Genomic DNA, 27,311 nt, shown 5'->3' on the forward strand with positions numbered 1-27,311 from the left:
AGGTGACATCCACTGCCACCAACAACAGGATCACTTTACCCATCACCAGTGAGAGGGAGCGTGGATCATTCCATTTTTTCCCACATAAGATATGGAGCTGAAATCCCTGTTGTAAATCCTGCCAATTCTTTCTGAATCTGTACGTAGAAGCAAAGACTCCTTGCACAGAATCTACCTTCTTGGAACCCTGGTGATCAGTGGCACAAAGTCTAGCGGTGGACCCTGGAAGGACAATGCTGAGTGCAGTCCTTTCTGACACCTTTGTTAGTAAATTGGGTGATGGGGCCAGGCTGTGCCCTCCCACAAACCAGGAGGAGAGGCTGATCTGCCAGAGAGGAGTGCTGCCATCCAGAGGGACAGTTCAACAAGGGTGGCAGTTCAATGACAAGTGCTGAGTCCTGTCCTTGGGAAGGAAGAACCACAGGCACCGGTATCTGCTGGGGGCCACCCAGTTGGAAAACTGAGGTTTGGCAGGGTTCTGCTGGGCACCAGGATGCCCATGGGCCAGCAGTGTGCTCCTGCAGCAGTGCAGAACAGCGTCCTGGGCTGCACTGGGAGCTGTGTCTCAGCTGGCAGAGGAAGGGGATCCTTTCCCTCTGCTCCACTGCAGAGAGGCCAGCCCTGGAGTGCTGGGCCCAGAGCTGGGCTGCCCAGTACAGGAGACAGGGACAGGCTGGACAGAGTCCAGCACAGGGCCGTGAAGGCAATGGAGGGACTGGAGCATCTGTGCCATGAGGAGAGGCTGAGAGAGCTGGCACTGGCCAGCCTGGAGCAGAGCAGGCTCAGGGCATCTCATCCCTGGGGATAAAAACCTGGGGAGAGGCTGCAGAGGAGACAGGGCCAGGGACAGCTCCAGGGGCCTCGGGCACAAAGTGACACACAGGAGGGGCCCTGCGAGCTCAGGAGTCACTTGTGCACTGGGAGGGTGGCCGAGCACTGGTGCAGGTGCCTGGGGAGGTGGGGGAGTCTCCATCCCTGGAGAGACTGAAAAGCCACCTGGATACATCCTGGGCAGCCGGCTCTGGGTGGCCCTGATGGAGCAGGGGCTGGGCAAGGTGACCTCCAGAGGTGCCTCCAGCCTCCCCCAGCCTGAGATTCTGTGACTCCGAGAAAAAACAGGCTGCAGTTTCCTAAGGGCAAATGAACAAGCTCCTCACATGGCAGGATTCTCCTGCCCTCACAAAAGTGGTGCATGGCACATGTGTCCCTTCTGCAGGTTCCTTCCTGGAGTGAGGATGCTCCTCAAGGTCACGCCTTGAGACTGAGAGAAAGGTTTGCCCATGGTCATGGGTTTGGGTGAGTAGCATCAATCTTTAAGAATTGGTTTTTGCTGACTTGACTGGAATTGCTTCAATGTTGCTTCAGATATAGTGCACTATACTGGAAGTTACAGGTCTCTGTACTGGCCAGTAAATAAGCCTGAAAAAGATCTTTTAGTTTAATTGTGATCAGAATCAACTCTTTATTTCTCTATCAATACATCCTTCATCCTACAGAACACAGTTGTATAAAGGTTCAATTACTATTACCTATACTATCCTATACTATACCACCTTTAAACATAAATTATTGACTACGTCTAAAACTGCATCCAGCTGGCTCCTCTCTGAGATGTTCAGGAAGCAAGGAGGTCCCTTCTGCACCTTGTGTCTCCTGCCTGCTCCCTGCACAGCTCTCCAGGTGGTGCTGTCGGTCTTGGGCCAGCTGTGACTGCAGCAGGGACACCTGAAAGAGGCACAAGGCCCGGCTCAGACAAGCCCACGCTGCCAGGAGCACCTGCAGCCCCACGGTACCGGCTCTTGGGGCACACACAGCCTCCAACTCCAGCCCTCAGCAACACTCTGCCCTTGGGCAAGGGGAAAGGAACAGGCTCCCAGACACAACAGAGCTCAGATGATCAACAAGTCCAGTTCAAGGCTGGCAAACCCTTCCCACGTCCATCCACCCCTCAGCCACCACGGGTCTATTGGAGAGACTTCCAACAGCATTTAGAAACCCAGCTCTGATTTCCAAAGCACACATTTGGGCCACTGACCCTCTTCTCCACAGGCTGTGCATCAGCACGAGGGCTGCTACTCCCCTGAGCTACTGGAGGAGTCTTCTGTTTCAAAAGTCGACCAATTTTGATGGGTAGACTTGTGCACAGGGAACATGAAGTAGTCTGGGAGGAAGAGTCTCCTAAAATCTGTGATTCTCCTGTCAGGTTCCACCTGCAATTTGGATGGGAGAGAGGGTCACAGAAACCTGTCAGCAAACACGTAGCAAAATGACCTCTGGATATCAAGGCAAGGAGATCCCTACTCTGAGACCCTGAACTGCACCAGACAACCCTGGGGGCAAAAAGCTCTCACTGGGGGCTGTGCAAGAGAGGCCAGTGTGTGTGTGCAGGGACATGGGGCCAGGTAGGGAGGCAGTGGAGTGAAGGTGCCCTTGTGAAAGCCCTGGGCTGCCACAAGAGAGAGAAGAAACAAAGGGGTGTGCCACAGCTGGGACAGGGAGAGGCAAGGGAACAAGCAGAGGTCTCCAAAGCGCTGCCTGGGCTAACGTGCCATGTTCCAGAGGAGCCTGAGGCTCTGCAGAGGCAGCGAAAGTCCAATTTACCTGCTCGCCACTTCTCCTGGGCACAGTGGATAATTCAGGCCTCTCTCTCTTCTCCTCCTCTGCTGATGTAACTGGCTCCTTAGGGTCCAGGCTGCTCCCTGAGCCACAAAACAGCTGCTCCTCTTGTGCTCCAAGAGCCTGCTGGGTATTCAGAGAGGAGATGATGCCCTTATTTTAAACACCACAAAAGCTGTCCCTCAGAAATATCCATCTTGGGAAGTGTCCTCGGAGCACCAGCAGTGCAGCTGCTGTTCAGCCCTCTTGGGCTAAATTCAGATGGGTTTACTCCATCACTCTGCTCATCTACTCTATTACTTCCCACACCCAATCCAAACCCCCATGCGTTTCCTCCCCTTGCACTGGCACAGGGGAAGCAGCTGCCCATGCCCAGCTTTTGGCCTGGAGCTGATTTGAACAGCAAGCTCCAGAGCTAGAGCAGCCATTCCAGGTGTAGCAGGAAACAATCAGGCCTACACTGACAGGGGTATAGAGTCCCACCTCTTGATGAGAAATATCTCTGGAATAATTCAGGCATGTTGCAGGGGACTGAAGATCAATGCCAGTGCCTGCCTGGATACAAGTCTTTCCCTTCAGGAATGCCAAGCAACTCTTCAGAGCCCCTTTGGCAATTTTACACTTGGTCAGTGCAGCACTCAGTGTTCCCCCTCTTCCTTCCTTCAAAGCAGCGGACCCATGCTCCAAATCTTCTTGCTTGGATACCTTTTCATTGTCCAATTGTTGTGTTATTTTCTCCAGATTTAGCATGTCAAGTTCATGTATTTCATTCTCCTTTTCCGGATGTCTCATGTGCTGCTGGTACAATTGCCGTTCATGCTCCCAAACAGGGAGAAAAAGGGTCACTCATTCCCTCTCTCAGTTTGCTTTTCATACCAGATCTGGACTCCTGCTGCAGGGGCAGGCACAGGCTGCCCCTCTCTCTTTCTCTGGCCCTCGGGATGCTGCAGACCTTTGCTGGGCCCCCTGGTGATGCTGCATCTTTCCCAGCTGGCTCAGCTCGTCCCAGCTTCCTTTCTGCCCTTCCCTGACCTCTTGCAGCTCCACTCCAGTGCTCCTTTGGGGAGGAGCTGCCAGAACTGCAGCCAGGATTTCAAGTCCACGCTAAGCAGGATTCAGGCAGTGCCAGGAGGATGTGCTCTCCATCAGGGAGGAAGGGAAGAGCAAACAGCCCCAGCCTTTCATTCCCTGGGGCTGGGCTGACAGGAGTGGTTTTCCACCTCTCCTGTGCAGAGTTTCCGTGGCTCCATCCCCGAGAGCCCCACTGCCCTCTCTGGGAGCAGCAATGGCCACATCAGTCTGTCATTCACTGCTGCCACTCAGGACGAGTTGTGCCCTTGCAGGCACACGTCCTGATGTGGATCAGCACTTGGCTTTCCTCTCTTCTCTCCCCACTGGCTGCTCTCAGATGGCCAAGGCCAAACACCTCTCTATCAACAGCAAACCTGGGACTCTCCCCGCTCTTTCCAGATATTTAGAAATCCAAACATGGGTTTGGACACCAGCAATTCCCCAAACCATGCAATGTCAACAGAGACAGTGAGGACATTGAGAACTAAAGCTTCTAGGGCACAGAAGCCCAGCATGGAGGAAAATCAGCAGCCTCAGCATTAACTGCCTTTGCCATGACTACGAAGTCTTTCCCTTCTTATTTAGAAGAATGCAATTAGAAAAGTTAAAGGGGAAAAAGGTGCCCCTTAGAACTATTAACACAAGGTCCAAACATAGCCAGGAAATTGCCCATTGTAGCATCTGCCAATCTCACCAGCACATCCTTCCTTTCCTTCTCCAGGTTTTCCAATTTCTTCTTCAGAGATGCCACCTCCTGACGAAGAGTCACAGCCTCTTCCTGCCTTTCCGTGGCCTCTTTGTCCAGGAGAATTTGGCGAGAGATGTGCATGGCTTCTGCCTGCACCCACCCTGCAGCAGGGAAGGGGAGAGGAGAAGGGGACAAGCAAAGCAAAGGCAAACTGATGTGCATCCTGCAGAGACAACAGCACTGTCTTCTCTACCTGCCTGCGTTTGCCAGGCTCTAAGCCCACAAAGGCTCCAAAGCTGACAGAAATGAAGGCAATGTCCCCCCAGAGAAAAAAGCAGGAATGAAAGAGACAAGGTTCACAGGGATAGGAAAGTGTGTTTGCTCTTGGCCTTGTGCAGAGTGAGCAACCCAAGAGAGACAAAGGAGAGGGGATGCCTCTGCAGTCCTGCTCCAGAGAGCCCAATAGCCTGGAGGCTCTGGCAGGGCCTGGAGGTTGGGGCAATCGGGCTGAGGCATCCAGCTACAGCTCCTCAGCTGGTGAGACAGTGTGGGACAGTGAGTGGGAGAGGAGAAGCTGTACCTTGCTCAGTTTTCTCCAACTCCTTCTGCAGCTCCATGTTGCAGGCTCTGAGGTTGCCTCTCTCAGTCTGTGTCTTCCTCAGCTCCAGCTCCAGAGCCTTACACTGTATGGCCAAGGCAAGAGCTTTGTCATCACTGCTCTGGAGCTTCACACGCAGCTCTGACACCTCAGCCTCCAGCACATGCACAGAGTCCCTCAAGCAGCGTTCTCCTGCTCGAGACTCCTCCAGCTCCTTCAGCAGCTGCTTCTCTCGAGTTGCCTGGGAAGCCTCCATCTGCAGCACTGCGTCCTGCAGGGCCCGGATCTGGAAGATGGATGCACAGAGCCTCAGGGACAGGGCTGCTCCTGAGGCAGCAGAGTGGGCAAGAGGGGACGCAATGAGGGAGAATTGAGTTCAAGCAAAAAAACAAAAGGCACAGAAGCAAGGATTCCAATGGAGAGCAATGGAGAGAAAACAGGGAAAGGGGAGGCAATGGGCATCCTTGGGCTGCAGCTCTGAACTGGCTGTGCTGGCTGGGCTGGGAGTGCCCTGCCCAGCCTGCCACAGCCACGGCTGTGTCCCCACATTGCTCAGAGCCCTGCACAGGCACCAACTCTGTGTGGGACAACACTGCTAAGAGAGCGACAGAGAAGCTCCAGAGGAGTCTGCTGCTGCTTCTCCTGCCAGATCTCCTGATGGGACCCAGGAGAGGATGGGGGAAATCTTCCGCAGCAGACACCAGATCCAGCCTTGGCCACAGGGTGCAGCAGCAGCCCCGGGCAGAACAGGGCAGCTGTGGATGCTGCTGGGAGGGGAAAGAGGTTGGGGCCTCCAAGGCAAAGGTGATGCTGTGTGTCCCTGGAAGAGAGGATGCCACTGCACAGCTTACCTGCGTGTTGAGCTCCCGCAGTTGTCCAGCGCGGTTTGAAGAGAGCTGGTTGGCCTTCTGAAGAGCAGATTGACACTGAGACACATGATTGTTCAGTGCCATCTTCTGTTTTTCCAGGGTTCTGAGACACAGGTTCTTTTCCTCCAGAGTCAGAATCAGCCTAGAAGGGAAGCAAGCAACTCATTACTATATGATATCACATTTTATAAACTCTTAGGACTGGCACCACCTCAGGGAAAAACTGCTCTGTCTGATGAGGTTTGTCTAAACATCTTGGCTGTTTGTTTCCCCTGCAGTCCCAGCCCAGCATGTGCCTACTCTGCTTTTGTCCCTGAAAGAACAGGCAGTTCCTGCCTACATGCCCTACCTTCCTATTGAGATGGGAATGTGAATACAAACCTAACAAAGTCTTGCAATGAAGACATTAGGGGAGAGCAACAATTTTCTTCTGACTAACCAGGCTCCAAGGCAGGGAGCTTTGGTCAGCATGGAAGAGACATTTCCTTCCCCCATCTTACACATCCACGTAGGAGGAGCAGCACCCTACAGCCAGGGGATCTCTGGCAAGTTCCCTAAGATTTACCAGCACCCATCCTACTTTCAGCTGGAGAAAGAAAAGCCAAAGTGGCAACAGAGGCTTGGAGCACAACCTGATGGAAGATGCAGAAGGTTCCAGGCAAGCAGGAGCAGCCTGTCTTTCCTTTGTCTTCTTCTTGGAAGAAGAATCCTGTGGCACTGAAGCCAGGCAGGACTTGATGAGCTGGAGGAGCCCCCCATACCTTGCTCCTGTTTCTTGCATTCTTTGCACAGTCAGACATGCCTGGGACTGTGCAGGGTGGCAGGGACTCTGCTTGACTCCCTCCAGGCACCGGGGCACATTTGATGAGGAATGATGCAGCAGAGACATTCTTGTTTCTGGGCTGCCTCCGAGGGCAGTCTGGCCTAGATCAGCAATCAGGGCCTTATGATGGTTCTGCCCAGAAACAGCATCAGATGCCAGGCTGATCCAGATCCCAAAGGCTTCAAGTTACAGGACCCAAGGTGGAGCTGATGGATGCATCCAACTCCTTCCAATGCAGCTCAGGCAGTGTCAACACACCCACCTATATAACACATTTACGACTAGAGGGAATGGGCTACCCCAAAAGCCTTTGACTTCAGAAAAACTCTAACTGAACGCTTAGAAAAAAATAAAATGAAAGACAACATCCAGGCAATGGGACATGTCTGCATGGAGAGTTCAGAATCTGCCACATGGGAAATGCTGCCAGAGCCCCTGGCAGGTGCAAAGATGGCAAAGAGGGAATCCATTCACCACAATTCAGAGTCCCACAGGCTTTCATTTACCTGGCTTTTTCCCTCTCTAGGGCATTGACGGAAGCCTGCAATTCTGAATTCTGCTGTGCCACTTCTTCCCACTGGATCCATTCCCTCTCCATGTCCTGCAGATGTGCTTGCAGCTCCTTCTTCTGATGTTCTGCCTCCTCCAGCAGCTTCTGGACATGCTCAACCTCCGAGAGCTTCTGCCTAGACTCTTCCTGGGCCTCCCTCACATCCTGCTGGGCTCTCTGCACAGTCTTTTCCTGGCACTCTCGGGAGGCTGCCAGCTGAGATGTCAACTCTGCCACCTCCAAACAGAACAAAGCAGTCAGAGGCCACGGCCACAGCTTGTCACTGTCAGCCACAGCACAGGCTGTGAGCAAAGGTAAAGGACAACTCTGCATTTCTCCCTGTCCTGAGAGCCCCACATTCACAAAGGATATGGCCAACTTGTTCCAGTCTCTAAGTGGCCCACCACCAAGGGCACCAGAAAAAGCACCTGCCAAACCAAGGCTAGCAAGAAGAGGCCAACAGGAATCCATGCTGATGGTTGCTTGCCAACAGTGCAGAGGACGAGCCCAGCTTTCCAGAGCAGCAGCTGACATTCAGCAGAGCCCTGAGTGTCCTTCAGAGCAGCTGCCATGGAGCCCCCAGAGCACGAGACAGCCCCAGGGCTCCCCCCTGCAGCCGCTGCTCCACCGTGGAAAAGCAAGAAGGCCACAGACACCTCACTGCATGTCTGCACTGCTCTTTCACTCACCTGCTTTTGTAGAGCCTCCCTCTGCTCAAGGAGAAGATTCATTTCCTCTTTGAGGCCTTGCTGCTCTTGCTCGTGCCTCCTCTGTGCTTCCTGGACTTCACTGCGAGCTTTCTGCAGCTCAGCTTGCAGCTCTGCCTCCACACGCTTCCTGCTCATCTCCAGCTGAGCTATCTGCTGCTGAGCAGCAAGCAGCCTGGATTCCAGGCTCTCCTTTGCTGACCTACAAGTTGCAAATACGGAGAGACATGAGTTGCTTGCTCCAGACACCCACTGCTGGATATTCCAAGATGACGTGGTTCAAGATCCCCACACCTGAGTATGGAAAATGGGTCACCTGGAAACTGGTCCAGAGAAGGCACATCTGTGCCATTTCAAGAGAGAGCAGGGCCCTCTGAGGGACTGCCCAGGCCTCCCTTATGGCCTGGCACAGCACAGACTGCCCAGCCCAACTTGGCCTCCACAGCCAAACCTTCAGTTGCTGTTCCTGACCTATGACACTGGCTAGCTGTGCCCAAACAGGCTGGAGTGACGAGCAAAAGCCCAGCCCCTGCTCACAGCCCTTCTCCCATCAGCACTTCCAAGCTGCTCTGCTGGGCGACACAACAGACCCTTGTCCTGGCTGAATCCTGACTTTTTACTGCTCTTAATAATGGACATGAAGGCACATCATCTTCCAGACACCCGGTATTTAAGAGGCTTCAGAACTACTTTGCATGACAGTAAAATCTCATGGTCATGGCAGCACTTGTAAAAAATCGGCAAATATTTTTGTCTCAATGACAACTTGCTGAATGCAGAGATTGCAGTTTCAACTCCTGCAAGGTCATGGAGCAGACTTGCTGCCTTTATTTTAGTGTTGCTGGCCACGCAGGCAGTAGCCCAAGGGACTTGTCCTTCCTGGCAGAGTGAGAGGGACCATCCAAAGGGACCTTGGCCGGTTTGGCAGCTGGCTGCCCATCAACAATCAGCAAGAATCCCCAGAGGCTGTTGAGAATTCCAAAGAGCTTTCCCTGCTGTTCTCTAACCAGCTCCAGGTCCTGTCCCATGCTTCTCAAGAGTGTGCTGGGAAGCAGAAATGGCTCAAGATTTTCAGCAGGAGCCTCTGGCTTCACCCTGAATGGCAGCGTGCTACTCCCAGCGTGCCAAGAGAAGAGCCTGGAATGCTGAAGGTGAAGCTTCAGTTCTGAAGATCAGGATCATGTCACGCTACTCAGAAAGGAACAAGGGATGCCCAGAATGCCCAGAAGAAGCAGCCAAACCCAAGAGAAACTTGAGGTTTCACTCAGCATCTGCATGGTTTAACTACTGCTCAGTTCAGGGCTGGGTGGATTGCTTTTGACTTCCCACAGGAGTTGCTCAGCAGCACAAAGAGGAGCCCAAGGCTCACAAGAGCTTTGCTGGCTTTAGGTGGCCGAAAACTAACCTTCACATTGTGGCTTTTGTCTTCTTGAGACTCTTCCATATTCCATGTCCACAGAATGTGAAAACATCTGAAAGGCTCAGCTCCCTGCCTTTACCTGGTCTCTGCCAGCTGCCTGGAAAGGTCTTGTTGGAGCCACTCTGTGGCTGCCAGTCGGCCCTCAAGCTCAGCCTTCTGGCCCAGCAGCTCCTCCTCTCTGCATGCCTGGGCTGCTGCGTGCCCTTGGTCAGAGGATTCCCAGCTCAGCTGCTCCAGAGTCCAGCTTGATGGCTCTTCCTCTTGGGAAACCTGCAAGTGGGACAAGGTACAGCTGGAGCCCTTCCTCGGGAGCCCTGTGCAGAGCCAGCCAGCGCCACCTCGCAGGCAGCCAGAGGACAAGGAGCACCTGTGCTCTGGGCTCCAAGTTTCACAGCATCTGCCCTATGCCGCTCTGATAGCCTGGGCTGCCAGAAGCCTCTGGCACTGTTACCTTGGAAGTGCTGTGTCAGGCCCTGCTGCCTTGCCTGGGCCCAGACAGCTCCCTCCCAACAAACATCCCTACTCCAATCTCTGTGTTGTCACCCAAAAACACTGCATATTCCACAACTGCCACTTGGCTAACAAAATTTCTCTCTGGATCTATTTTCAGGAAGGATATTTCTGGATATTTTCAGGAAGGTTGGGGACAACAATTTTTCTTTCTGAATCAAGGGAAAATATACGGCATTTCCTCTTTCAAGAACAAAACCCACATCTAAGTACAACCGCCTCACATATTCATAACCACTCTCTGCAAGGAGAGGATGCTTGGAAGGGAAACAGCTCTTGTGCTGGGCAGACATCTAGTGACTGATGGACGTCTGGCTGATGTGGCCAAAGCACAACCTCTGCTGTGCATTTGCCACACCTACCACATTGCCCAGACCTGAGACTGCCTGACAGAGACCGTCAGAAACAAAGCCTTCTCTTGCAGCTATCCAGTAACACCCAATCCAAACCTGCTCTGGCACAGCTTGGGGCTGTTTCCTCTTCTCCCGGCCCTTGTTCCCTGGAAGCAGAGCCTGACCCTCACCTGGCTGCAGCTTCCTGTCACAGGGAGTTGTAGAGAGCAAGAAGGTGCCCCCTGAGCCTCCTTTTCTCCAGGCTAGGCCCACCAGCTCCCTCAGTCACTCCTGGTCACACCTGTGCTCCAGACCCTTCCACTGCTCTCTTCCCTGTATTAGAGGCTCTGTGGCTGCCCAAAGCAACACAATTTGCCAAATCATGCAACACTTTGCTGATGAACATGCATATCCCTGGCTAAGGAATGTATGTGCCATCTTGAGCCAGGTGTGCACAGCAGTGTGCCTGTCTTCTACTGCCAGGAACAGCATCTGGGCTGATCTGGCTGCCGCAACTCGCGCTCCCACAGGTGCTGCCTAGCAATAAGGTGTTCAGAGCCGTGCTAACATCATCCCTCTTGCTCCAGCAGATCCCTCTGAAGCTGCAAGTCCTCCAACGTCTGCCTCTTGACTTCCAGCTGGCTCTGCAATGATGGCTCTTCTCCCTTGAGTGCAGCCAAGTCCTCCACTGCACAAGAAGGGGCAAGAGAAGTTTCCAAGGGAAAACCAGTGTCATTTCCAAAACCAACCTCCATCCAGTCCTGCTGCTCTGCCTTTTCCTCCTGGGCTGACGCTTCCTTCCGCTGTTTGGTGTTCTGCTGGTGCAGACGCAAGGCTCCTGGCTCCGGGATTCCAGTGCATTGCAGCAGCATTTCCCTGAACTTCTCAAGGTTTGCACAGTCACTGCAGAGACAAGGCTCAGTCAGAAGAACCAAGAGGCCTGAAGAGTCAGCAATGCCATTCTCAGCACTCCAGGATGGAGCTGGGAGCAGTGGGCTAAGGAAGACCTTGCTCTTTCCCTCCCAAGGAAATCCTCCAGGGGCAAAAGGAAAGGAAGGCAGGATTTTGCCTTCCTTCAGTGAGAAGCAGGGGCTGGGCAGGGGCGCAGAAAGAACAGAATTCAGGGAAGCAAGACAGCGAGAAGAAGGAGTCTTCTCTTTCAACATGCCTCTGGATCTCCCAGACAGCCTAGGGAGTCACAGTAGAGCATGAAAAACCCAGACAGGATGAGGCTCAAGGGCCACACTGAGGCCTATACATGGTAGGAAGGTCATTCTTCACCTAGGACACCTCTGACCTCCCAGACCTGGAAGCAGATTGCCTCTGGAACACAGGAGGGAGAGGAGGAAATGCTCACCTTCTGATTTCTTCTAGCAGAGAGTCTATGAGCTGGTACTGGCTTCTGATCCTCTGGGTTCTCTTCTCCCTTTGATGGAAATGTTGCCACACACGCACACAATTCTCTGCAGCTTCCCAAACAAATTCACAGGGATGTGGTTTGTCAGTGGATGTCAGAGTTGAGAGGATGTTCCCAGGATTGTCGGTGCAGATGTTGGAATTGGCCATGCTGTCACGGTTGTCTACCAGCACCTGAAAGCCCACATCCAGCTGTTAGTCAGGTATTCTGTTCCTCTTGCAAAGTAGCACTGAGATGCCTCTTCTGATCCCACAGGAGCCAGTGTCCATTCATGGAGAAGCAGTTTCCAAATGCCAGCCAGCTCAGCACTTTACTCACCTCAGGGGCTCTGGAGGAACGTCCCTGGTGAGAAAGCCCTCGAGCTCCCTGCAAGGGCACAGGGAAGAGCACACTCAGACTGCATGGCTGCCCCTCAGGCAGTTGCCTCTAAGTGCTTCCCAGCCTGGCCCAGAGCACAGCAATTCCAGCTGAGCTCTTCCTCCTCTCCTTGGCAAGATTTTCAGCCCGGTACTTTGACAGCAGCACAAAGAAACATGCTGGAAGGTGTCTCTTTACTTCTAAGAACACCAGAAGGGGAGTTGCCCAGAGCCCAATCCAACCTAGCCATGAACACTCCCAGGATCCAGGGGAAGCCACAGCTTCTCTGGGCAACCTGTGCCAGGGCCTCAGCACCCTCAGAGGGCAGAATTCCCTCCCAACATCCCATCCATCCCTGAGCTGTCTTGCTTAGAATCCTTCTCCTGTCCCTGCAAGCCCCTGGCTTAATTCCCTCTCCAGCTCACTTGCAGCCCTTTCATGCATTGCAAGGGGCTCTAAGGTCACCCTGGAACCTTCTCCAGCCTGGACAACCCCAACTCTTGCATCCGTTTCCCTTGGCACACGTGCTCCAGCCCTTGGAGCATCTTCCCGTCATCCTTGTGGCCTCCTCTGCGCCACTGGGAGATGTCTGGGAGAAACCCATTCTTGACTCTGGGAAGTGCTGAGGACACACTGTAATTTGGGTGAGGGGAAGGCAATGAAAACTGCTCCCTTGTTTGTGCCTGCAGCCTCCAGTGGGACAAGGACAGAGGAGGAGATGTGGCTGTGCTCTGGGATGGCCAGGAGCCCCCCATTCCCTCCCAGGCCTGTCCCCAGGGCAAGCACCAAAGCTGCTGCCAGCTCTGGAACAGCCAACTGTTAATCCCTTGCTATTGCCAAAGGGAACTGTTCCCCGAGGCACAGCCCAGGCCCACCCAGGCCCCTGCTGGCCTTGGCACAAGGAGAGCAGTGGCTTTCTCACTCACCCGCCGGGTCTCCATCTGCCCCTTCCACAAGAAGTGAGGAAACAGCAGTGACCAAAGGCCCTTGGTCTTGGCAGGGCTTAAACCCCAGTGACCAAAGGCCCTTGGCCTTGGCAGGGTTAGAAACCCAATATCCAAAGGCCCTTGGCCTTTGCAGGGTTCAAACCCCAATATCCAAAGGCCCTTGGCCTTTGCAAGATGTAAACACCAATATCCAAAGGTTCTTGGCCTTTGCAGGGTCAATAGCACAATATCAATGTGCCGTTGGCCTTTGCAGGGTCCAAGCCCCAATGTACACGAGCTGTTGACAGCTCCAGGGTCAAAATCCCAATAGCCAGGAGCTGCTGATTGTTGCCAGGATCCAAGCCCCAACATTCCATGGCCTTTGTGATTGCTGCCAGGATGCAAGCCCCAACATTCCATGGCTTTTGTGATGGTCCCAAGAGCACCATTCCAGGGGCTGTTGGAGAGGCCGTCCCTGGCTCTCCCCCATCCCAGCTCTCTGCTGGTCCTGGCACTGGCCCTGCCTCCCCTGGGTCCCCAGAGCCCTCCTGGGCAGCTGGGCAGGGACTTGGCTCATAACAGGAGTTCAAAGTTGCTGCTCCAGACAGTTTTAAGGCTCAGCATTCTCAAGGCCTGCAGGCTCTTTAGGGATGCTCTTAGTTCCTGAGTCACGGGAATTCTTCTGTCTTCCCTGACAAAGGGCACATGGAAGAAAAAGCCTAAAAAGATCTTGGCACTTACAAATATTCATAGGAAGTAAAGCTTTGCCTTTAGAACAGCCAGATGAGGAGGAAAAATGGTGTTTCAGGGGCTTTTCATATTTATACAGATACATGTGAGGAGCTGCAGTGTTTAAGGCTCATAAAATAAATTAAGAACATTGAGACAACCACAAGTGCATTTTGTTCTCTGCTCTGTGTTTCGCAATATATCACCAGGTCTTGTAGGCAGATGAAAAGCCTTGCTGCTTCTATCAAAGATTCCTCACTAGGAACAGATCTTCAAGAACCAAATGGGTCTGCTTGCAGAAGCTTTGGCAGGTATTTTTTGCCCTCATCTTCCACAGTATTCATCTGTGTACTGGGGAGGATTTTTGTGCCCCAGTTGACAGGAATTGGCTTCTGAGCAGGGCACAAATCCTGCGTGGAAGAGAAGAGCTGCACCTGCCTTCTGTAAGGCCTGTCTCTCCAGAGACAGATGGCCCAAGGATGTCACTGCCAAGTTAAGGTTCAGAGACCAATGCAGCTTCAAGTCTCTGCTTCACAAGAGCAGCTTGGGGCTCCTTCAGCACAGCTGCAAAGGAGCAGGACAGCTCCTGGTGAAGGTGTCACAGCTCCAGCCTGGTCCTTGCACAGCTCTCAGTGTAGTTCTGCTGGTGGTGCTGTCGGTCTCGGGCCAGCTGTGACTGCAGCAGGGACACCTGAAAGAGGCACAAGGCCTGGCTCAGACAAGCCCACGCTGCCAGGAGCACCTGCAGCCCCACGGTACCGGCTCTTGGGGCACACACAGCCTCCAACTCCAGCCCTCAGCAACACTCTGCCCTTGGGCAAGGGGAAAGGAACAGGCTCCCAGACACAACAGAGCTCAGAAGATCAACAAGTCCAGTTCAAGGCTGGCAAACCCTTCCCACGTCCATCCACCTCTCAGCCACCACAGGTCTATTAGAGAGACTTCCAATGGGATTTAGGAACCCAGCTCTGATTTCCAAAGCACACATTTGGGCCACCAACCCCTTTCTCCAAAGGCTGTGCATCAGCACGAGGGCTGCTGCTCCCCTGAGCTCCTGGAGGACTCTTCTACTTGAGCTGCTGGACCCCCAGTCCAGGCATGAGGGGAATGTGGTGGTTGGGTTCTTTTTGGTGCTCTCATGAGGCATTTGAGCACTCCAAGCCCCATTTTACACATCCCCATTGTGAAAAAGGAGGTTCTCTCTCCTGTAAAATTCTAAAAGTTGAATAAAGAAAAAAGCCCTGTATTCTTATAGCAAAGTTACTCTAACATACATATAGAATCCATCTTAATATTTGCAAAAAGCCAATATTATAATATGTATTCATAACAATATTTTCCCAACAGCACCCACATCTGCACCCCTCAGAGCTGAACAGAGGGGTGGGGGTTTGGTTCCACAGGGGTCTCACAGAAACTTTGGACACAACGTATGACATCTTAGTGTCCCACATGCCAATGCAAAGTGACTCTGAAAGGCAGAGACATAGTCTGAACAGGACACAGTGACACTGGTGCTAAGCGTGGCCGTGTGACACAGACGAGGAAGGTGTGGGCCAGGGCACGAATGCTGCTCTGAGCCCTGGGGCCCGGGGAGCACTGTCATCAGCAGGTGTGCCAGAGTCCCCACTGAAGCAGAGTCCCCCCGAGCCCTGGCAGTGCTGGTGCCCATCTCCTGCCCCAGAGACCTGTGCCTCGAGAGGGCTTCTCTGCTAGAGGGCAGCCAAGGCCAACGTGCATTGGGGGCTGTGCTCCATCCTACAGGGCTCTTGGTAGGAGCACCTGGAGCAACTGGTGCCAACACTTGGTATGTGCCAGATGATGTTGCTTCTTCCTAGAATGATTTTTTCACAGAAGGGCTCAGCAGTAGCACAGAAACACCAACAGCTACTGAATTTCACAGGACAAAGAGACTCCACCAAAACACTGTCAGGTTTCCTTGTGCTTTTCTGTCTTTCTTGTACTCTGAAAGAAAAAGAATTGGCCCAGCCTCTGCTATTCAACCCTCCACTTGCTGTGTGTCTTCCTGTGGCAGCTGACACGCAAACACAACTGGCTGCCAGCTGACCATGGCAATGGAGGCCATAAACAGGGAGGTCCCCAATGAACATCAAGGCAGACACGTGGGGAAGTGCAGAGGATAGGGATAACTCTGGGAGGAGAAGCTGTTCTGTGTCTCTGATGATGGTGCCAGCCACCTGAAGGAGTGGCCACAACAAGTGCTGGAAGCAGCCATGTCCTGCTCTTTTCTGCTGTCACACTCACACAGGACAGACTTGTTGCCCACAGGTTCACCAGACTTGATCCAAGAACAATGGAAGGCCATGCATTGGTAGGAAATGGCTTCCATCAAGAGCAAAGCAGGATCTTCTAGCAGGAAAGCCTGAGCTCGTGAAGCAGGTCATGTCCTCAGCAGATAACAAAGTGCTTCCCTCCAGCCCTGAATGTCGGCCTCAAGTGCCTGCTTGCCTGCTTTTGTTCAGTGCCTGCGGCTGCTTCCTTTATTCCAAGCCAGTCCACAATTTACTTTGGAAGCTCATGCATGTGTCTTGTAGGTGCCTGAATGAAGCACAGGGACGGCAGCTGCAGAGCAGCCTCGTGTCCCTCTCATGATGGCATCAAAGCCACTGCCTTGGGATGCCTGCCTGTGGAAGGTGACTCTGCCCACGAGTACATCCATTGTAGTCAGTCAGAGGCACAGGTTGTAGCTGCAGCTGCCCAGCATTGCTGTGAGGCTGGCAAGCCAAGAGGAAGCCCTTGTGGCCAATCCTGCTGAAGCCTTCTGCTAAACCATGTGCAATGCTGCCCACAGTATCCCCCATTTTGGCATGGCGGCTGGTGCAGACACCTCGCTGGGCAGGTGCAGGCGTTCAGGGTGCTGCTGTTCCTGTGTGCTCTGGTGCTGTTTCTGTGGCTTCCAGAGCCACTTTGGCAGCAGCGACTCAGCAGCCCTGCTCGAGGAGACATTGCTGCCCCTGCCATGGAGGCAGAAGCTCTGCGGGCCCAGAGCTCTCTGTCAGGAGGGCCTCATCCTCAGCACCATGGCCTGGGCAGCCGCAGGGGCCCGGGCTGTCTGCCAGCCCTGCTCTGCCCACTGCCCTGGCAGCACCCAGTGACTGTGCCCTGGCAGGGCCCCTTGCCCTCCTTGTGCCCAGCCAGTGCAGTCTGGGCACCTCAGCAGTGTCCCCACACTCCTGCTGAGGCCCAGCCTCCAGGGCTTCTGCCCCAGGCCTGGGAGATTCTCTGGGCAAGCACCAGAGCAGCCGGCTGTCAGGAACAAGGCAGCAGCCTGGGGGCTGCTTATGGCCTCTGACACCCAATTCCTCAGGGCTTTCCACCAGCCCAGCCCCCCAGGGGCCTCCTGTCCCCTCGGAGTCTCCTGCCACCCACTCCCTCCCACAGGGCCCTCCTGCCTTCCCATCGCCTTGCCAGGGCCTCCGCAGCACCTCATCCCTTCACAGCCTGCCACAGCCCTGTCATCCCCTCAGGGTCTGCCCCAGCCCAGCCAACCTGCCTGGCAGCAGCACAGCCCCGAGGCAGCTCCAGAGGAGCCGGATCAAGAGGCACCTCGGAGCCCTCAGCAATCCAGACAGCAGCACACGGGCAGGAGGACACAGGTGGTGTTGCCTGGCTGGGCAGGAGGGCTTGTGGCCATCTCCAGGCACCAGTCTGGCAGGAATCCCCACAGCTCCGGCCCCTGCCCAGCTACCCTGTCCTCAGCAGAAAAGCGTCAGCAGAACCACCAAAGGCCAAGGGGCTTCTGGCCATTTCCCTTCCCCCCTGCACACCTGGCAGCTTGCTTGCCACAAGGACCCGTTTTCCCCTCTTCCCCTGTGCCCTGCAGACGCTAGTCACCAAAGAAAGCTCCTGGGAGTCTGGCTATTAGAACACATTCTCTATTTAAATTTCTAAAGAAGAAAAAAAAAAAAAAAAAAAAAAAAAAAAAAAAAAAAAAAAAAAAAAAAGAAGGTATAAAAGAATCTGAAAGAATACAAAAATCCCCCCTGGCTCACATGGCCCCAGCAGACAGAGTGCCTCTCAAATCAGCTCTCCTTAGACCTCCAGCAGCACAGCCAGCTGTGGCCCCAGAGACAATGCCATTTCTTGCATGCCCTGCAGAATTGATCTGGCAGCTTCTGCAAGATGAAGCCTGGAGCTCTCTCCACAGCCTGGAGGACAAAGGCTGTTTCGAGAGCCAGGCTTCTGGTGGAAAGGCTGATGTTCTCTGCCTTGTCTTCAATGGCTGCGAGAGAGGGTAACGGAGCCACGGTCAGATCCCAGATCTGCGGTGACCCGAGGAGACCCCTGTGCCAGGGCCATGCCAGCCGGCTCTGGCCATGGCCAGGAGGGAGCAGGGAGCAAGGGGATCGGTCCGAAGCTACCGAACACTATTGCCCCACGAGGGTCTGAAATCAGAGCGTGTGCTCTGGCCACCCCAGCCCTGCTCCGCACAGGGAGCAGAGCCCTCGGCACCGGGGCAGGGATTGCAGCTCCCCACAGCAGCCAGGGCTGGCAGCCCTCTCCCTCACTCACCCTGACAGATGTGCCGGAGCTGTGGCTTGTGGCCCCTGAGGTGCCGCCCGGCCATCCCTGTGAACACAGAGCCTGTCACGGCGCCAGCGGCACAGCTGCCTGCCAGCGGCACTGCCAGCCCTGTGGCCACACGCCCTGCTGGCCCCGCAGGGCTCGGGCTCGGGCCGGGCCCTTGCCGCATGCTGCCGCCCAAGGGCACGGCTGCCAGAGTGCGGCAGCAGCGCTGATGGCAGGCAGGGCTCCGCATTGTGCCGGAGCAGAATGGCACTGCTGGGGCAGCAGCCGGGGCTGGGGCCGAGCTGCAGCGCGGCGGGGAAGGGGAGCCCAGGCTCGTGGCTCAGCGATGAACCTGATGGCCGCCTGTCGCAGGGACTCCTGTGGGCTGGCCAGGTACTGCAGGGCATGGCGCAGGTGCTCGGCCGCTCGGCTCCTGTCCTCTGCCAGCTGGAGAGAGCGCCGGGAGGGTGCCGGTGGTGCAGACTCAGCCCCTGTGCCGGGCGCTCTCTGTGCCGCCAGCACTGGCCTCCCCTGCCCGCACAGCCCTGCGAGGTGGCCAGCAGCCGCTGGCGCCGGGCTCGGGAGGGGGCAGCGGGCCGGCTGCTGCCCGGGGAGCCGCGGTGCCACCCCACTCCACAGCCCAGCTGGGCCGGGGCTCCATCGGCACCCGGCTCGGTGCCACAGGAGCCTGGAGCAGAGCCCGCGCGGCTTAGGGATGGCAGCGGCGTGTGGGGCGCAGGCTGGGGCCCCTGGCTGCAGCCCTGGCCTGGGGCATAGCTGCCAGCCGCACACACTGAGCAGCGCGGTCAGGGGGCTTCTCCAGCCCGAGCCTGGGGCTTGCAGGCCGTCCTTACCAGGCCCTCACCGAACCTCCAGGTCTGATCCACCCATAGCATCTGTTGGAGATCCTTCCTTTGCAGGAATGTGGGTGAACAATGGAGCGTTTCCCGGTAGGCCTGGAGAGCAGCAGAGACCCAGAGATGGCACCACAGCCCAGGGCACAGGACCCGCACACGTCCCTGTACCAAGGCCAGGAGGAGGCTGCAGCCTGCGAGGCACCAGAGCAGGAGGCGGCTGAGCCCCCTGCCAGGGGCCAGCAGCAGCCGCTGAGTCCTCACCTCTGACACACACTGGTTCTCATCATGGCAGTGGAAGTGAAATAAATGGGCAGGAGATCTTTCTCCTTTTTAATGCCTTTATTAAGAAGAATCAGCTCAGGTGGGGAGAAATCGACGGGTTGCGCCCTCGCCGCCGCTGCTCCCAGGCGTGGCACGAAGCAGGAGGATGATGCAGTTTTGTCCGCTGGTCTGCAGACAGAACTGGGGACTCTGTCCTCACGGGAGAGTCGTTGAGTCCTTGGTTTGTTGGTTTAGAAACCCGGGGGGTCTCTTTAATCAGTTTCTTTTCAGGTTAGGGTGAGAAATAAAAAGGATTCAAGCAGGTACGGGACAATGCTCCCATCCTTAGACGTCACTTTAAGTCACTAGTTGGCTCGTGATTTTAGGGGTTTTTCTTATAAAAACTGTAAAACTGTAAAAACCCAGGTTGCACTGCATTTCTCATTTGCATGTTGTCTCTGGTGTCACTGCCCATCTCTTTACCCTGGAGGGTTTCCCTTGGTATCTCCTTGGCATACAGCTAGCATCAGGGAAACAATCAGTTAATCACCTGCCATTAACGAGTGATTAAGGGCTTTTCTTGGCAGGGAACCTAAAGGAGTCTGACTCGGTCTGGCTTGGTTTTTTTAACTCTGAAACTTAAAAAAAATACAACTTTCTATTCATAACAGCTCCCCCTTATTTTTCTTTGATCAAGCTTAAGCTTGCATCAACTTATAATTTTTGGCTTATTAACATAGAATTTCCTATATTTTTTGTATTGATCATACATTTCCTCAGCACTTGGGTGATCATATTTACTAAACTTCATTACCCTTTTTGGTTTTTTCAAGTTAATTCCTTTAGAGATCTTTAGGTTATTCTGTACAGCAGATGTCACTATTTTTGTTAAACATGGAAATAAGAACAGACTAACAAGTGTACCCACAGTGAAAGTTATAGTTTTCCATTTTTTTGAAAATCCATAGATTATCCCACCAACTGGAATCAAGTGTAAGAGTCTTTTGATTTCTTAAATATGCTAGTTTTTTTATTTCATTTAAAGTGTTTCTAATGACTGCCACAATTAATTTTATTTGATAAACTACTGTTTTGGTTTGGTTGAGTTGGTCATTAATATGATTAAGAGCCAATGCGGTCTGATTAGATATTACTTCCAATTCTGATTGTAGTTTCAAAATTTTGTTTAACATATCTTGTTTCTTCAGTTTTGTTTTTCTCAAATCCTCATATATAGGAACTCTTAAACTTGATCCAGATTCTTTGTGTATTATAAAGACAGTTTGTTTTATAATTTTAATGATGCTGCTACTAGACCAGCTTCTTGGCAATTCAGTGGATGTTGTGGTACTATTGACCCAAAACAGGCGTTTAGGGGTTTCCTGAAAGAGATTAATTTTTGTCGTGCCCTCCCAATATTTACAAATACTTTTTCCTTTTACCAGATTTACCAGGTTTGCTTCAGTAGCATCACGTTCAAAGCACCACCAGGTTTCTCCTACAGGGTGCTCTCCCAGGAGTGGCTGCCTAAAGGTGGCGGTGTTCCGGGTTATCCAATATATTTTCTTATTTTCTTGATAAAAGATCAATTGGGAGAGGTTAACACAATTGTTGTGGACTCTCAGCAAGGAGCTTACTTCTTTCTCATAGAAAGGTTGGTAGTACTCATTGCACAGCTCTCCTGGGCTCCCCAGAGCACCACCAGCAATCAGAGCTAGCACTACTACCCTTCCCAAGAGTCCGGTATGGGTCATCCTGCACAGCCTGCCCACCCGGCCTTGCCTCTTGAGGATTTTACTGAGAAAAAGTCTCTAAGTTCTTTAGAGTCTCTTGTTCCTCTGGTCAAACCTCTCTTGATCTGTCCCTGCTAATTTGGTCCCTCCTAGGGGAGCACTCTGGAGAAGATTAACTTGGGGTCTTTGGTACCAAGTTGGGACGACTTAACCAGAATTACTTATTAACAATTTTTAACTTTTACAAATTTCTTAAAACACTTCAAGACATGTTATGATTCTAAACTTTTTTCTTACGCAGTTTATCAGTCTTTTTGAATGTCAATTTTAAGTCATTTGGTCCTTTTATAATAGTATACTCAGCTGAATTAACTCCCGATGCAGTTGAATCTTGTCCTGAGTTAGAGTGTGAGGGTGGTGTGGAATCTGGTCCAATACCAGAAGGAGACACTGACGAATCTTGTCCAAAGCCCGGGGGTGAGAGTGGTGTGGAATCTGGTCCAATACCAGACACTGAAGAATCTTGTCCAATGCTCGGGGGTGGGACTGGTCCTTTAATTCTCGTAATGTGAGTCCAACCTTTTTCTCTGGTTCGCACGGCCGAATTAGCGATGAGGAGTACCTGAAAGGGGCCTTCAAATTTAGGTATTAATGGTCTATAATTCCAAGATTTTATTAAAACCCAATCTCCTGGGTTGATGTCGTGTGTTTTTGTATCCAGAGGGGAGGTTTGGGGGAGGTATCCTCTTTTTCTAAGTCCTTCTAGAGTTCTTCCAATTACTTCTAAATATTTCCTTGTAGCTTCTTCTCCTTCCAGGTAGTCTCCTGTGCTATAGGGTGTTAACAAGAATGGCAATCCGAACATCATTTCATAAGGTGAAATCCCTATATCAGACCGGAGTCTTGTCCTGATGCGCAAGAGCGCTAGGGGTAAACACTTTAGCCAATTCATTTTTGTTTCTTCGATCAATTTAGTTAATACATTTTTGAGAGTTTTGTTCATTTGTTCCACCCTCCCAGAACTCTGGGGGTGCCACAGAATATGCAATCTCCACTTTATTCCTGAAGCTTCAATTATAATTTGCAATGCTTGGGCCACAAAATGTGGACCTCGGTCTGAGTCTATGGTATTCACCATTTCATTCTGGTTCACTTTTTGGCAAGTTAAACACTCTTTTATAATTGTTTTTGCTAGGTCATATACGCTTATGCACAGGTTATTTCTTAGGAAATAATCACATAGTCTTTGGACTCCCCAGTGGGTTAATTTCTGCAGTTCTGTTAGCACCATCTCAGCAAGTGCTTTGTTTAGCAACACCCGTCTATCAAATATTAACCACTCGATATCCTTTGATGTAACTTTAAATTTCACAAAATATGAGTTTTTTCTTTTTCTTTTTCCTTACTCGGGTGTGGATTTTGCTTAAAAAAACTTTTTACCAGATCTTCTGGTCTTAAAGCTGCTTCCTTTGCTATCTTGATCAGCTAGCAAAGGTTTTACAACTTTAGGCTAAACAGTCTGGGGGGGGGTCCAGTTGCTCCACAGTAATAGCAGCAGCTTTCACTCAAAGGGACTCGAGGCCTCTCCATGCCTCCTGTCCCTGACAGTACTGCCGTATTCTTGCCTGCTCCTGGTGGTGTACTCCCCCACTCTTTTGTGGCCTTGTAATGTAGGAAAGGGTTGTTTGCTCCCACACTTTCTCTGGCTATAGCAAGCATGATCTTGGCTTTGGCTATTGCTTTTTCTTCTTCCCTCCTTAAATACACTTTCAATGCTTCCCTCAATAATTCATTAATATCTTTTCCTTGCCAATCCTCAATCTTTTCCAATTTTCTTCGTATCCAATTGGGATCCACTAGTGGCAATTTTTCTTCTCCTGATGGCACTTGGGGCCCTGGACGGTTATAAGGTGGAGGGGCATCAGGAGGCAAGTAGTCTAGGGGGTCCCACCTTTTACCAATTTCCTTAATTCTAGCATCTCCTCTTTCATTCCCTTCTTTCTTGCTCTGCACTTTACAAATTTGCACTCCTTCTTTCTGTATAGCATTCAACCAACAAGCTATATACAATAATTCCCCAGCATCAGTATTTTCTCTAGCCGTCAGATAATTACTCAGCTGTTGACACACCCACTTGTCTTTCGTCCCACACCATGGCCATCCTCCTTGCACTTCTAAGTCTGGCCACACTTCTGAACAGTAATGAATCATCTTAACTTTATCTAATCCTTCTGTGCCTTCTATAAAGTCCCATTTCTCTAACAGTTCACCTAGGGGACTGTGGGGAGGTATATTCTTCAATCTTTGGCCACTCTTCTTACTACCGCACCCTCCCATATTCTTCTGCCTCTAAACAAATCACAAAGATGTCTTTTTTCTCTAAAGGAAATATATCTTATTTAAGAAGTCTCGGCCTCCTGCCAAAACTCCAATTTCACTGACCCTTTTCGTCAGGACTTTGTTGAGACCTTTGCCTTCCCTTGCTAAGACTCAACAAACAACCAAAATACAAAAAAACATCCTCGAGGTCTTGACCTCTGAGGTTCGCCTGACCTCCTTCGTCAGGACTTAGAGAGACCTTGGCCTTCCCTTGCCAAGGCTCAAACAGTCAAACCTCGAAACCCTGGCTTCTGAGGCGCCCGACCTCCTTTGTCTGGGCCAAACTGCCTGATACCCTAACTTCTTTCGTTAGGACCTGTATCAGGGCCTTTGGGGTGCGTGCCACTCACACAGCTATTTCCTCCGCACGCCCGGAGGGGGGTCCTGTGGGGTGCGTGCCACTCACACAGCTATTTCCTCCGCACGCCCGGAGGGGGGTCCTGTGGGGTGCGTGCCACTCACACAATTTTTTCCTCCGCACGCCCGGAGGGGGGTCCTCTTTACCCCTCTGGAGGCGCCTCAATCACCAGTTCTACTCGCTTCCCCCTGTTCCCGGCCGGCCCCCTCGCGGGGGTGCGGAACCGCGGTACTGAGGGGTCCTCACTCGCTTCGAGGGGCCGAGCTGCTGGCCCTCGTCTCACGCACACACACTCGCTCGCCACCCTCTCTCGCCGCCGGATATTCTCACCTATCCGACGCTGCTCCGTGTCACTGTCCCAAGCCGATCTTCTCTGGTCCTGATAGCCAGCTGTCCTGCAGGTCCAGGGTGAGCGGCCGTCCCAGTCCTGGTGTCCTCTTCAGGCGTGGCTATCCCGGACGAGTCCCCAAGCTGAAATAAATGGGCAGGAGATCTTTCTCCTTTTTAATGCCTTTATTAAGAAGAATCAGCTCAGGTGGGGAGAAATCGACGGGTTGCGCCCTCGCCGCCGCTGCTCCCAGGCGTGGCACGAAGCAGGAGGATGATGCAGTTTTGTCCGCTGGTCTGCAGACAGAACTGGGGACTCTGTCCTCACGGGAGAGTCGTTGAGTCCTTGGTTTGTTGGTTTAGAAACCCGGGGGGTCTCTTTAATCAGTTTCTTTTCAGGTTAGGGTGAGAAATAAAAAGGATTCAAGCAGGTACGGGACAATGCTCCCATCCTTAGACGTCACTTTAAGTCACTAGTTGGCTCGTGATTTTAGGGGTTTTTCTTATAAAAACTGTAAAACTGTAAAAACCCAGGTTGCACTGCATTTCTCATTTGCATGTTGTCTCTGGTGTCACTGCCCATCTCTTTACCCTGGAGGGTTTCCCTTGGTATCTCCTTGGCATACAGCTAGCATCAGGGAAACAATCAGTTAATCACCTGCCATTAACGAGTGATTAAGGGCTTTTCTTGGCAGGGAACCTAAAGGAGTCTGACTCGGTCTGGCTGGGTTTTTTTAACTCTGAAACTTAAAAAAAATACAACTTTCTATTCATAACAGAAGGAGAGTGGGAGCAGGCTCTGGCGCACGTGTGACTTCAGGGCCTTTTTTTCCTCTTCTGGTAAAAAATGCTGAGTCTCTCAGAAGACATACATGGAGCACAACTGCACCTGCTATCAGCCTGTGTGAAAGGAAGGAAGACCTCAGCATCGGCTGCTTCAGAGCCACCTAAGCACAGGCCTGAAAATGCACAGGACACAAAGTGCGTGCAGCAGCCGGTGGCCATGGCAGGAGGCACAGAGCCTTACATTGTCAAAGAGTGGCAGGAGCGCCTCAGCCAGCTGCAGGGCAAGGGGGCTGGCTATCAGGGCACCATTTCACAGGAACAAAGTGCTGAGGAGAACCATGGTCATCCTAAGCATGTCGCTGTCATTTTCCTGCAGGAGCTCCACGAGCCTTTCATGCAGACTCCACATTCTCATGGCCTGTGTGGAACACAAGTGTGGGAAACGCCGCCCTGCTGCCACAGGGCCCAGAGGCCAGAGGCCTGTGCCAAGGCATTTGGGCAGCTGGAGGCAGGAGAGCTGGGAGCAGGTGCCCCAGCACCCAAAGGCCAGCCAAGTCCAAGCGACTGCCTTCCCCAGCCCCACGGCAGCAGCACGGCTTCAGCCGCTGCCCTGTTCTCAGCGAGACACTGGTGCTGAGCACCACGAGGCCTCTGAGTGCCAAGCAACGCATCTCCCTGCACTCGCTCTGCAGGTTCTTGGACATGAGCTCCAGGACGCTGTCACGGCATTCACTCAAGGTGAGGCACTCCAGGGTCTGAAAGGCACAAGGCCGGTGATGGGGCAGCGGGCCAGCAGGAGCCCAGAGCCGCACAGGGCCGGGCCCAGGCAGCAGCACCGGGCGCGGGCACCGTCCCAGGCAGCTGCGGCCACGAGAGTGCAGAGAGCCGGGAGGCAGCTCAGCGAGGCAGCGCTGGCCTTCAGGCTCACCTCCCCGAGGAACGCCATGGCGGCCAAATCCCGGGATGGCGTGTCTTTGCTGAGCAGCCCGAGCAGGTGGAACGCAATTGTGGAACACAAGGCTTCAGATGCGTGGTGTATTTCTCTGTCAGGAGGAAATAGGAAGTAAAACCCTGAGCCAGCAGGGGACAAACCTCTCCAGACTCACAGAGATCTGGCCTTTCTCCACCATCTGCAAAGGGGAGCCGGGCCCTCTGGGAGGTGGCTGCTCTTGGGCACGCTCCTCTCCCAGACTTTTGCAGTCTCCTTGGCCATCACTTGGTGGCAAGGCTTTCTGGTCCACAACCACGGGGACGGTGTGTGGCACCCCGGGCACAGGGCACAAACGCCAGGGGCAGCTGGGGAGCAGCGGGTCTCAGCTGGCCAGCACACCCACAGCACAGGGGTGGGTGTCAGCACAGAGCAGTGTGTCCCAGCCACGCTTGTCTTCCATTGCCACCACCACATCCTCATAGTGCAGTCGGCAGAGCAGGGCCTTCAGGGTCTGCTCTGCAAAGCTGTGTGCAGAGCAAAGCCCAGGTGACGCTGGGAGCACTGGCTCCTGCCCTGGGCACATGGCAGGGACAGGAGGACTGGCATGGAGCACCTGTTGGGGTTGGTGGCAAGAGGCAAGACCGTGTTGCTGCTGGCATCCCTTCCAGAAGGTATCGACTGCCTCTGGCATATCCAACGTGCTGAAGAGCACTTGGAAAAGCAGATGCACAAAGAGGCAGGGGAAATACACAGTCACTACATGGGGGACACAGGGCATCTGGAGGATCTTCCACATCACCACAGTTGCCTGCAAAGGACAGAGCAGTCCGAGACAGTGCTCAGTGCCAAGGTGTCCCTGTGGCAGGGCCCGAGTGTGGGAGGGAAAGGCCAGCAGAGACTCAGGGGGAGCAGGAGGCCTGGTGGCCCTGAAGCTGCCCCTAGGGCAGGTTTCAGCCCAGCAGGGAGAGGCAGTGAGACACTGTGCTAGAGGGGGGATGGAGAGGTGAGCTTGTGTTGTGGTCAGTTCATTTTTATTTGGAGTTGGTTTGTTCTGTTACCCCTATTTGTAATGATGGATCAGTCTGGAATTCTCCTCCTTCCCCGGGTTTGCCCCTCCCCAGCATAAGAGTTCTATCAATCTATTGTCTCCTCCCCTGTTCCCCTGGATACCCTCTGTAAATCCCTCCCTGAGTTCCTGTCCGTCACCCACTGGCCCCTCCCTTTGTTCCAGAAAATTCTTCCCTTGTCAGTGGGTGATTGGATCAGGAACAAGAGTCCCTCCTTCCTATCCTCCCTATTCGCTAGCCGCCATGTCTGTTATAAGTTTGCTCCCTCCTAAGTTTTCCCTTATTGGTTATTGTGTAATCGCCACCCGAGTGTTCCACCCCCTTTCTGAAACTCAAAATGGTTCCCAGTCCTCAGAGAGCCAGGAAAAATGGAGGGAGCCTTGTGCTGCCATGCACTGTCTGCGCTTCTTATTCCCATGATTCCACTCACCTTCCCAAAAATCCTCCCTTACCCCTCACCCACCCTTCC

The 27,311-nt window shown here is 53.1% G+C and overlaps 2 protein-coding genes across 3 annotated transcripts; both read right to left on the bottom strand.

Annotated features, from left to right (window-relative positions):
- Positions 1-1,136: 1,136 nt before the first annotated feature.
- Positions 1,137-5,972, bottom strand: LOC135282129 (EF-hand calcium-binding domain-containing protein 4B-like). 2 transcript variants are annotated; one of them, XM_064391643.1, is made up of 6 exons: positions 5,825-5,972; positions 4,956-5,259; positions 4,382-4,536; positions 2,602-2,742; positions 2,036-2,210; positions 1,137-1,725 (listed from the first exon to the last, which is right to left on the bottom strand). In XM_064391643.1, the coding sequence occupies exons 1-5, from the start codon at positions 5,924-5,926 to the stop codon at positions 2,073-2,075; spliced, it is 840 nt and encodes a 279-aa protein (XP_064247713.1). In that variant the 5' UTR covers positions 5,927-5,972; the 3' UTR covers positions 1,137-1,725; positions 2,036-2,072. The 2 variants fall into 2 exon arrangements, with proteins under 2 accessions (XP_064247713.1, XP_064247712.1); XM_064391642.1 differs by lacking the exon at positions 1,137-1,725 and having other exon boundaries at positions 1,938-2,210.
- Positions 5,973-7,167: 1,195 nt separating this feature from the next.
- On the bottom strand, positions 7,168-13,349 carry LOC135282299 (rootletin-like). Its single transcript, XM_064391929.1, has 7 exons — positions 12,885-13,349; positions 11,920-11,967; positions 11,542-11,774; positions 10,934-11,087; positions 9,422-9,612; positions 7,905-8,124; positions 7,168-7,452 (listed from the first exon to the last, which is right to left on the bottom strand). The coding sequence occupies exons 1-7, from the start codon at positions 13,302-13,304 to the stop codon at positions 7,168-7,170; spliced, it is 1,551 nt and encodes a 516-aa protein (XP_064247999.1). The 5' UTR covers positions 13,305-13,349.
- Positions 13,350-27,311: the final 13,962 nt, after the last annotated feature.

Source organism: Passer domesticus, chromosome 16, assembly GCF_036417665.1.
Source record: "Passer domesticus isolate bPasDom1 chromosome 16, bPasDom1.hap1, whole genome shotgun sequence".
In the NCBI taxonomy this organism is placed as follows: Eukaryota; Metazoa; Chordata; class Aves; order Passeriformes; family Passeridae; genus Passer; species Passer domesticus.